We start from the raw sequence: 11,877 nt of genomic DNA, 5'->3' as shown, positions 1-11,877 counted from the left end.
GGGAAAATTGTGAAGATGCATAGATTATTTCAGTAAGATTCTGCAACATTTTTTTTCTTGTTTTGGTAGGTTGCTGTAATATTTTTACCTAGAGACAAAGGAGATTTCTCACAGTTCTGGGACCTTGAGTGTCACCCAGTTGAAAAACCAAGTTGGAAACACAAATTAAGATTTCAGCTTTCTGGAACAGTAAGTATATAAATGCTGTCCTGAGCACAATTTTTTTATAAATGTATAATAATACAATTTTTTATCTGCAGTACTCCTTCTCACATGCACTGGCGTATTCCAAAAAAAACCAAACCAACCCTGCTGATATTTTTGTCTGACTAAACCATACTGTTTTTCTTATGCTACAAAAATACCTTTTCCATCTTCTGTGATAATGAATTATCTTTTGCTATTTAAGACATAAAATTTTAATTTGCTTAGAGAAAGTAGAGACAAACTTGTCTTCTGTAGGAATTGGTTCTGTAGTTGAAAATCTGTTTGTATCAGACACCAGTGGATTGGTTCTATTTTTGTAAATAAATAACAAAGTAACTGACCTTTGCTATAATATACAACTTATAGCAATATTGGAATTTTTGAACATCCATATTGGAGATGTGGATGTGTCGCTGATAGAATCTTTCAGAGTATTTTATCAGAGTAACAACATAGGTGGGGATGACTTTCGAGATTTGTACATGGGAGTGATTGAATTTGAGCTCTCCCCTGTTGTTCGTCAGCCCTAACTTTATGGTGAGGCATGAAAGGAGGTGTTTGGGAGTTTGAACTGTTTCTCTGTGCTCTTGCTCCTTACCTTGCATTTAATCCCTACCTCACCATCCATACAAGAGAAGTCCATGTTGGACAGATTCTATTACTATTAAGAAGAATTAATTCTAATGATTAGTTAAATAAGCTGAATATGAAGAGCGTTGTACGTTCAGTATTGCATGATTGCTCTATATGCTTTGCTGTCCTCTCCAGAGTTTGATTTGATTTTTGTAAGAAGCTCAGATTAAAGATTTGGAATCTTTCTTTAGAGTACCAAGCCTATTTCAGTAGTAGGAACCTTACTTACCCTTCTTGCCAGGGTGCCTTACCTCTTATTTTGTAGGGTCCTTGTTCTCTGCGTTAGTTAATTGTGTTGAAAAGGGGGCTTGTTGAAAAAGAATATGTTAAATGACTTCTAATTTTTCGTCATGAAGAACGGGACCTGTGTGATGTTTGGTTTGGGAGGGGTTTTTATTCAGCTTTCTTCTAGCTATATAATTTTCCTTAAAATGAAGAAAATGTTTGTCATTTGTCTGTTTAAAGCTACTTGAAACTGAGAGAGGATGAATTCTTTATCAGAAATCTAGAGTTATGAAGAATTCTCTTCTTATAATGTGACTACTTGTCAGAGTTGTGTAAATCTTTGAGCAGCATAACTTGATGTTACCGGTTTTGAACTACTGTGTCAGATTTGTTCCTCTTGTGGGTTTTTTGTTTGTTTTCAAAGCTGTTAACAATTAGATCTTTCCAGCATCAATTTGCGCATATGGGAAAAAAAAAAGGTAGAAAATACTTGAAGTGTGTCATGATCATTTTGAAAAAGATTTGAAAGGGAAATACTTGGTTTATCAACTAGGTAAGGAACTATACGTTGGTTTGGAAGAGGGGTCAGCATGGAACCTTTGCTTAGGCAGTAGCAGCATAATCAGATCTGCTTTAGCCAAGAAGTCAAGAGTTTCCTCTGTGTTATTACAACTTTGAAAAGGACTTGGATCCTGCTGGGTTTGCTGAGGCAGAGGGCTATGGCTCTGGTTAATGTGACTTTTGATAGAATGAAGTAGGAAGATTGACTGTCATTCAGAGTGACTGAGTAGTATTTATTTATAGCACCACTTCAAAAGAAATTAAAAGTCTGGAAAAGCTCAGGGAAGAACTAAGAGGACAAGGTGAAGTTAGGAAAATCAATGGCTTTTATCTTTTCTTCCCCCTCCTCCCTGCCGAAATCCAATTAGCTATGACTTCGATTATCCTCTGCATTTGCAGTCCCCACCACTGGAAACCATAGTCAGGAGCTCAGAAGATCATGTCTCTGATTGCACAGACAAATAAAGGAGGGATTCTGTGTGTGCTTTGCAACCCCAACCTCTCAGTACTGGCCATTCAAACTTAGTTATTTCTCTTCCTGCAAAATATTTGTTAGGCTGCTGTCAGGTGCTGTTCTAAGATCATTGAGCTAAAAAAGAGCATCATCATTGTGCACGAAAGTCTTGGGTTGGTGTTTTGGTCTAATTATTGGTCCCTTCTGGGTGAAACGAGGAAGTAGCAAGAACCTGCTGGAAGGCTGAGGCAGCACCTAAGTTGTGATTGCTCCTTTAGCATGTAGAAAGTTGAGGACTGCATAAAGAATCCCTGCAGTTTTTTACAGATATTGCAAATAGTGAATACAACTTTTTAATTTACGTAGTTTATGTACTTTAGCTGCTTAACTATGTAGCTTTTTAGTGTTTCATTTAGCAACAAGCTGAGCTGAATTTCTTAACACAAAAAATACTGCTAACTAAGAGTCCTGATTTGATTATTATTATCAGCAGTGCAAAGCTTCATCATCTTTGGGCATTCCAAAAGTGAGAGAAGGAAAAATCTAAGCTCTCTAAGCAAAATAATTCCATTTAAACACATTTCTATGCTCCTGAGGTTGCTTTGGAACAACAGCACTCAATTGTAACCATTTGTACAGTGTTAACATATCATTTTTATTTGAAACAGGAAAAGTCAGTACGGGCTATAGTAAAGCATGCAATACTTCAAGATGCCCTTATAAAGACTGGAGGAACTTCTGATCATTTTCCATAATGTGCCTTATTATTGTGCAGTAAACTTGCCTTATTGATAAGGTAGAGTTTGCATGATAACACTGAGGCATGACACCCATAATTTGTCACCACATGGAAAATGAAAAACTCTTGGAATGAGACACACATAGACATCCTTTCTTGTCTTTATGTACTGGGTTCTACTGTGGTTCGTGGGTTATTTGCAACTGCAAAATATTCTTTAAAATGAAGAAATTTTTTTTGCCTGCTGCTATTTCTGACAAACTGATTAGCAGCTCTTCCAATAGAAGAAATGTCTAAAAGACAAGTTTGTCATAGCAGCTCTGTTAACGATGGATCTATTTTTTTAATCTTCCCTGCGTAAGAGAATCAACTGCTTGTCTAAAACGTCAGCACCATTTCAAGAATTGAGATAATGTTGTACGACTCTAAGAGGAGGAGGTTCTTTTGATTCTTTGACTTTGTTCAAGGTGTTGTGACCCAAGGGGCTCCAAACAGTATCTGGCTAGATTTATTAAACACCACAGAATTTGAAACCGGCTATTAGGTGAAGTATTCCTTCAGGGTGCTCTGGTCTCCTTGTGTTAAGGTCCAGTGAATGGAGGTCCTGTCGATGGTAAATATTTTGGCCTAATTTCTGAATGTAATTGTCATACAATGCATTATCAGATTCTGTTTCTCTAGAGAAACCTTTCTTTGAGAAGGATGGATTGTTCACAAGACAAATATTATAAAGCTTTATGCTGTTGTGAGAATTAAACTATAATGATGATTTATGCTTGCTTTCTTTCTGAGCAGTTGTTTAGCCAGCTTTGCAGTTCTTGAGGCATATGGGCAGAATAGCTGCAGAGGAGTTGGTTTTTGTTTTGGCTTTTAGTAAAATCTTAGTTGCTAGCAGCCTTCTCGAGATTCCACCTGCACTGCTGGTTTGTTGTGAACTGGCTTGTAACGAATAAAGTATTCCTAAGGCACAGAAGCCTGTTGAAGTACTACTCCTAAGTCATTGCTTCTGTCTCACTGATCCAGGCTACTGTTCCTGAAAGATTATGCTTTAAATAAAAAGTCTTGGATTGGGTAAGGGAAATGACTTGCATACTTGAATACTTAAGTACTTCTGAATGCAAAATTGAAAGACTTCTCTATTTTTGCCAATAGGGTTCTAAACCAGAAAATGACACTTCAGTTGTGAAAGCTTTTCCAAGTGCCCTCACAAAAACTGAGCTTCCAGTTGAACCAGAAATGGCGGTTTACCCTGATGCACATACGATTAAAGGAGGGTATGTATGAACAGAACTCGAAAGAAGAGAATCTGCAACTGGGTAAAAGGGGATTAAAAAAACCAACAAACCAACCCCACTATCAAAACTGTTTTACCTTTAGGACAGCTATGTGGTGGAACAGACTGTGCAGAGAGGCTGCGCAGTCTCTGTCCTTGAAGGTTTTAGGGATCTGACTGGACAAAGCCCTGAGCAGCCTGGTCTGAGTTCACGGCTGACCCGAACTGGGGCAAAAGGTTGAACTAGAGACCTCCTAGTCTCTTCTGACCTGAATTATCCTATGATTCTATGTTAAAGAGTAAATTGCTGCAAAACCCAGACTTTCCAAACCTCTTAATGCCTTTGTATTATTCAGTCTGTCATGCTTTTTCTTTTCACTTGGGTTTTAAAGTTGCCTAACAATGAATTGCTGTTGTAAATGAGCTGGTATCAGCTATAGAATCTTGTGTATGCTTTTTGTACACTCCTCTTTTGGAGACTCCATCGAACTGTAAAGTTACTTCTGAGAAGACTGCTGTACTGCGTGTCCTAACTTTGCTGTTCTTCAGTCTGAAGTTCATTTCCAGTTCTTTTACTATGAGGTGATGGGAATGTGGCAGGGGAGCAAAATGTTTTGGTTAAACATGGCATCTCAGAGAAGAGTCTAGTTCTCCAGTAAAGCATGTAGGGGAAAAATTCAGATTGCGAAAGCATGTAGAAGTAAATGTATATATACTTATGCCATAATGATGCTTTCGTTACTCTTTCTGGCTAAAAGATATTGCCTATTAAATTTAAGGTGCAAGTGTTGATGTCTTCAACATCTTTCAATTTTTCCTGATTTAGTCTCAGAAGATACATCTGTTATTTTGACGTATGCAATCCAGACCGTATAAGCAGGAAATCTTAATCTCTTCAATCTCTTTTTCAAATCAGACAAAATGAGATAATTCGAGGGATATATGCGCCAGAAGACCTATACACTTTTCCTCCAACTAGAGTTGGGGAATCATGCACATTAAAGGTCAACTTGAGGAATAATTCCTTTATGACACACTTGGTAAGTCTGACAGGCTTTATTTTAAATAGATTTTCATAAATTCTTCCAACAGTTCAACTGCGCTATTTTTTTACTCTTGACAGAAGATTGCAATAGTACAAGTCTTAGTTTGTTAGTTTCAAGAGTTAATATTATATTTTAAGAGTTTTTTGCTCTCCTGTAATTTTTCTCTTTTCTTTTGTCTGACTGAATCACTGAGTGTATTTGTAATGTATTTGCAATTGAAAAAAATAATAGATTATAGTTTGCATACATTTGTTAGTTTCCCAATTTATTTGTTTTAGTTTTTAACTTCATTAAAATACTGAGATGGGAGTTTTTCTTACTCTGCACAAATCTGGGTATTCTGTATTTTTAAAGCCTGGGTCTATGTAAAGCTGTATTTGTAAGTGACCTGATTTATCTTGAGCATGTCATAAATTGAACAAGATAGTCTTAGATATGGTATGCTTTTAAGCATTTTGTCTTAAATTGCAGCTGAAATTTTTAAATCCCGGAGAGCCTTTCTACATCAAGCACTCAAAATACTCTCTAAGGTGAGTAATGCATATGCTAACATTCTCTCTTAACAAAAAAAAAAATAAGCAAGTCTTTAGTAAGATAAATACCTTTTCTATATATACACTGGTAAAATGCATATATAAATATCCATCATTCTGGCTACCTAGTTATAGGTGTTTTGGGTTTTTTTTGGTTTTGGGTTTTGGTTTTGGGCGGATTTTGGCATTGGGGTTCTCTTTTGCCCCTGCCCCCTTTTTTTTTTTTTCCTAAACTGTACTTTGTAATCTTGGTTAGAAGCAGAATGAACCCACACAGTTATTTCTGCATCTGCCAATTTCTTCCCTGCAAATTGTTTCTAACAGTGCTGCTGCTTTTAATGCTAAGCCTAAATGCTTCATTTAACCATTTGGCATGCTGTGCACAATCAATTCATTCCTTCCATTTATACTTTCTGCACAACAGACCAAGCAAATTGCCTTCATCATGCTTCTAATTTGACAAACCTGCAGAGCTACATCAAAGATTCTCTGCAAATAAAAGGTTTGAGCAGCAGTGGAATTGCCTGGTCATACCAAGTGTTTCAGCATATTACCTGCATAGAAGGAATTTTCATGTTGGTGATAACGATCCCTCAAAATGTACCCAGTCATCTTTAAAGTTCATTACAAGTATTTGACAGTCCTGTTATTCATCTCTTCAAGAAGTGTAGCATCTCACGTGCTCATCTGTGACAGTGGGATTGTCAGGAAGACAGAAATGCAACTGTTTCATTAGAAGTCATACAGCACATTCTCAGTGTTTAGACAGGTTCCTGATTTAAAGATGGGGAAACTAAGGGTATACAGAACAGAAATTGTGAACAAAATCCTAAGTGGAACTAGACACTCTGGCTTCTAATCTAGTTTCGTGTCTGCCAACGATACTTAGCATTTTTATAAAGACGAGGCTGTGGTGGTGTTAGCCAAAGGTATCTAAGGTATTCTTAAGACCACTTTTCAGTGCAAAGTGTTATGTAACTCCACTTAACCGTGTGTTCCAGTGTTTCTATTTAACTGGCATCTTTTTATTAAATAACGTCATGTCGGATGGCACACAAGTGGTTTTTGTGGCGGCAGTGACCAAGATGAAATCCATCCAAATAAAGATGGCTGGCTAGATCGGTCTGAGGCTTTAGAGCTGCAGACAAAGGGCAGGGTGACTTGATGGTTCCTGGAAAAAACGATGAGTAACTTCACTGGAAGACTCTTGTATTCTTGAGGAATGCTGTAGCAGCTAATTGCTATATTTTCTGAAAGAGATTATAAACTCCTATTGCTTTTATCTACAGTAGGCTTAAGTTTAAAATTCAGTCTACTGTTTCTAAAGGTTATCAACTGATTATACAGCATTTTTTTAATAAGTCAATGACATTTTTTTCTAGTAACTTTGGCTGGTTTTCCTTCAGTTGTAAATACTGACTTTTCGTAGCTTTTAAAAAAAATAATTTATCTGAAGTCAACATAGCTCTCTGAAGAAGCTCTCCCATTTAGGAGCATAAAGCACAGTATTACTTGACTTGGAAAGATGCTTCTCAAAAAGAGTTAAAAGAACTTCTTTAAATGGCATTTATTTGACAACAGCATCAAGGATTTCAAGAAAGCCAATATTAATGGTTTCCATCTGAATTAGGTTATCTGGACATCTTAGACGGTAATGCTCAAAAATAATTGGGTGAGAACTATTTGCAGGACCTTGGAATTTTAGTCTGTAAATAAGACTGTAAAAATAAAGTACTTGCCTATATTTTTGAACTAAGAAGTGTCATGCAGTAAACGTGGTCAGTTGCATGGTCTTCACTTTTGAAGGGCTAAATTTGAAAGCAGTCCTGTGTAATTGACTTTTAAATCTGGATAATGGAATTGCAAGTTTGTATTTGTATTTAGTATCAAGAATCTGACCTTCAGAAGTTGGTGTAGGAGCTTGCCTGTTCTTGCTCAGTTGGTTATGTGATCACAGGTACCCAATACTCAGCATTGCTGGTTCCTTTACTGCAGTTTGCTCAGTTGAAAATAGTAATGGGCTTTATCCAAATAGAGTATTTTGCAACCAGCAGAAGAAGAAAGAAAAGGGAATTTTAATAACCATCTTGCATATATTTTGGTTTTTAACCAGAGAGATGTCATTTAGCTAATACTACAAGTCCTATAAAGAATGGGTGGGAAGGAATTCTGTCTGGAGGTCGCATTCAGAACAGGAGTTCTATTTGTTGACATAGTGGATTTTTTTAATTATTTTTTTTTTTACTGCAAAGAAGGTATCTTTAACGAGGTGACTTTTAAGTGTTATAAACATATGGAGGAAAATCCATGTGACTTTTAAAAATCTTTGGTTAAGTTCTGTTCCTGGAAGAACAACCAGGTTATACCCATGTAAAGGAAGTTTTAAAACTAAGGTGTTTCTATTGCATTGCCTTCAGAGCCCATCTGAAATAAGTTCATTACCAGGTAGTATATGTTTCAGATATCACTAAAAGGTAAAACTCTTTTGCTTGGCTAATTATTTTTGTCTCTGGTAGCCACCATTCTGGGAGTCAGGAGTCACTATTCACTGATGATAGAACTGGGTATTGTGGCTTAGATGCAGCTTGTCCATACTGTCCCTCTTAAACTTAACTATTGCTGCTATTGTGTTCAGAGGACTACAGTATTAGTTTGTCATGAAGCAGGCTTAAGACATACCTGACTTCTCAGGAATACCACTTGAAACTGGCACAACAACCTGTAAATGCCATTATAGTATTCATAGACGAGTTGAGTTGCAGGCACAGTGAAAAGTTTGAAGTAAAGTAAAACTTTTTGTTAAGAGAAAAACACTTAATTGCAGGGGAGCTCTGGTTGTCCTGACACCGTTGTTCTTGAATAGTTTCTGGCTACTGTACTTGAGAAATATCCTTCAGGTTGCTTCATTCTAAGGACATTTATGCTGTGTAGTAGCCCAAAGAGCTGTTGTAGCTGGAGTCTGAACTTTTCCATTTTGTTAGCTGAAGAAAATGAAAGTAGCAGCTTTCCCTCTGGATTAAAAAGCACGAGAATTCAAGTGTGTTTAGCCTTATCCCAACTGTGAGAAATCAACTGACCACTACAAAACAAACTGACTAGTTCTGCTTTTAGAGAAGAACAATAATGTATAGTGCCAACCACACGGACACCTGAATTTAGAGATCAAATGGAGTTGAATATAGCTGTCATATGCTGAGATACTGTGCTCTGCCTCAGTGCCACTGAAGTCATATAGTACGTGTTCTGGAAATTATTATTTGACAGCCAGGTGTGGCCATCTCTTTAAAAGAGTGATACATAGCTTACTGTTTATTTTCTGATAGTATAAGTTTGGGTTTGATCGTACTGTTCTTTTTGGCTAAGTGTTAAGATATGTAAGGAAGCATACACATATTATTTTGGAGATGATGGTATAGACTTGTGCATCCTTCCTGATTTTCTGCTGAATTTATTTTTGTTTTTGTACATTTTCAGGAGGCCTGATTGTGTGCAGCTTCAGATTCTATTATTTTTTAAATTTGTTTTCTAATATAATGTATCTGTTACAGATTAAATAGTCATACTGATGTTTTTCATTTATAAAATGGACTTTTTAAAAATAAAACTGAGTAAATATCATCATTCCATATATTATAGATGGATAAAGAGAGAGAGCATGCCAGGTTTGTTATATAACACTCAGTAATCAAGAATGAGACATGAAATCCTGGTCTGGCTGTACTTCTTTGGTGCATTGTTGGTTGTCGTTCAGTGGAACATTTAGTGCTTTGTTTTTGTTTTAACCCAATTAAAAAAAATACAGTAGCATACCAGTCTTTATTTGGAAAGTGGGTACTTTTAAGTTACTTGATTGACCAGGATCTGTTTTAAGAAAAAAAATTAAAAATCAGAATATATTTTCTAGTGTGACTATTTTAGGACAATACTAAACAAATGAGGCTGGGATCAGGCTTATATGTAGGGTTAATATTGTGAGTTCCAAATGTAGGAGAAGTGTAAGAGCACAGACTGATGATGAAAGGTTGGATTAGTGTTCAGGAAAGGAATATGAAAAGGTAGGAACAAAATAAGAAAGTGGGGAAAATAAGCACATCCCAGGGGGTGTTGGGTAATACTAAATGTTGTTAAGGGGAGAAAACTGAAGCTAAAATAAAAAACCAAAGCTGTCGTCTTTCTTTTCTTACTAAGTGATGCTGTTCATTTTTCCTTATTCCACTATGTGCCTGTTACTCTTACCTGTCTGTTTGTGTTGGATATTTCCACTGGCTGCCGCTCAGTAGTTTCAGCTTGTTGCTTGTGTAGCTTATATTTTTGAACATTCACGCCAGGCTTTTGACAATTTGGACAGCCACCCATTACCTTTGGTGTGTTTTTATGCAATCTGAATAGAAGAGGAATGATACAAGCTAAAAAGGTGTAATGTAACATCTTTAAAACACTGTTTGAGGATGGATATATGATTTGCAATAATTCAGCAAAATGCCTCTTAATGCAGAGGCAATTAGAAGTAACTGAAATTATTTTACTAGCTTCAGATGAATGGAATTTTGGAAGGAATTAAAAATTTTAGTGTACTTGTGTGACTTCTCAAGGGAAGAAATGTGTATTGAGTAAGTAGTAAGTAGACTTTGCTCTAAATACAGTTTTTTGCATTGTCAATATTATTGGAAAGAAGCAAACCAAACTTACCTAGGTAAACTAGCAGCAATAAATTATTGCAGTACTTTGTATAATCAGTAAGAAGAGAGGCAGACCTTTACAATCAAAGTCTCTCAGCAGAATAATAGATAGTAAAATCTGTAAAAACAGACTTGGTGATCCAGTGCACATCCAATATACTGTTTTGGTGAAAATCAAAACTAGACAAGAATTTCTCTATCTGGTAGGATTTACCTGTTTATTCACAATGATGATGCACATAATTGCCTTTTACAGGTCCCATCATTACATCAATGTGCCAGTCCAGTTCAAGCCCAAGGCAGAAGGACAATTTGAAGGTTTCTTTGTTGTGCTGATAACCAAAGGCGGCTCAGTTAATATTCGGCTATGTGGTAAAGCTATTGCAAAAAATTAGAGAAGTTTTACAACTGTTTATAATAATTTGTAACAGTTTATGCCATTTAAAGTATTCAAAGATTTGTTACTACGTTTCCATACTAATGTCCTACTTGTTTTGCCCTGTGATGCTGCTTTGATGGAAAGTCTTCTGTAGATAAATCATGGTGCTTGTTTTACAGATCTGTTTTCACAGTAAAAACACTGAGAAGCAACATTGTATGTTTTAAAATTTTCATGTTCTAATTTATGTTTACGCACTTTTGTTGAAAAGGAAAGTTTTCTATTTTTGCATTTATTTGGAATAGCTAGATACCGATATATTTTATTTTAAGCTTTGTAAATACAGAAATAAAATCTATGTGTTGACAGTTGATTCTACCTGATTTTTGTCTTTGGTTAGAGGATTCCTTGCTGTAGGTAAGGGATCAGGCTGCCTACTCTTAGGCAATGCCTATTTTTTGGGAGGCTTTGTGGAGCAGGGTTAGGGATTGCTGTACAGAAGCCAAGCTGTTAGTATTGTGTCTCCATCTGGTGAAGCTGGGACCAGATTGATGATCTGACAATCAGCCCCTAACATTTTACTCAGTTCAGCAACAGGTATAAGCATTGATTTTAACTACAACAATATGAAAACAGTAAATTCAACATGATCACTGCTGCCCCTTAGCCCTCCAGAACAATTCATCTAACCCAGTATTCTGTCTCTGTACAGTGGTGAAAAGATGTTGCTTTGAGAGATGACAGAAGCCAGGCTGCTGCCTTTGCTTCACTTTGCTTGCATTTCCTCAGCATCTGCAGTCATTGGATTAGGGATGGGAGATAGATTCCTACCTATACTTTTTTTTTCCCATTTGTGGCCACATAAAAGTTCACTGTGTGCTCTTTTAAGAAAAGTTATTTTTTCTGTGCTGAACTGGCTTCTTTCTAATTCTGCTTAGTGCTCTCCAGTCCTAATATTGTAGGATTCAATGAACAACAGTTCCACATTCAGCTTACCCATTATCACCGTGTCCTTTGTGCCCTTTGGCTCCGTCTGCTGTTTTATTTCTGCAGCATGGAGCAGTATGTCTGAAGTTGCCTTAAGCTAGAAATGTAGCTTTTTGACAGCATAGTTCTGTCATAACTTAAGTACATTATTCCTTTCTTCA

General features: G+C 36.5%; 1 protein-coding gene across 1 annotated transcript in view; it reads left to right on the top strand.

The window, feature by feature from the left end:
• The window catches only part of LOC104543463 (centrosomal protein of 192 kDa-like), a gene marked incomplete at its 5' end in the record, with an annotated part of 34,112 nt that extends 22,966 nt beyond the window's left edge, over positions 1–11,146 (top strand). Inside the window, 6 exons of the mRNA XM_010188082.1 lie at positions 70–189; positions 3,972–4,093; positions 5,009–5,132; positions 5,610–5,668; positions 10,607–10,722; positions 11,130–11,146. Coding sequence (XP_010186384.1) covers positions 70–189; positions 3,972–4,093; positions 5,009–5,132; positions 5,610–5,668; positions 10,607–10,722; positions 11,130–11,146 — 558 coding nt within the window. The remainder of the gene's footprint in view (positions 1–69; positions 190–3,971; positions 4,094–5,008; positions 5,133–5,609; positions 5,669–10,606; positions 10,723–11,129) is intronic.
• Positions 11,147–11,877: the final 731 nt, after the last annotated feature.

This window comes from Mesitornis unicolor, unplaced genomic scaffold (assembly GCF_000695765.1).
Source record: "Mesitornis unicolor isolate BGI_N332 unplaced genomic scaffold, ASM69576v1 scaffold52777, whole genome shotgun sequence".
NCBI lineage: Eukaryota > Metazoa > Chordata > Aves > Mesitornithiformes > Mesitornithidae > Mesitornis > Mesitornis unicolor.
This window is presented reverse-complemented; position numbering and strand designations above follow the sequence as displayed.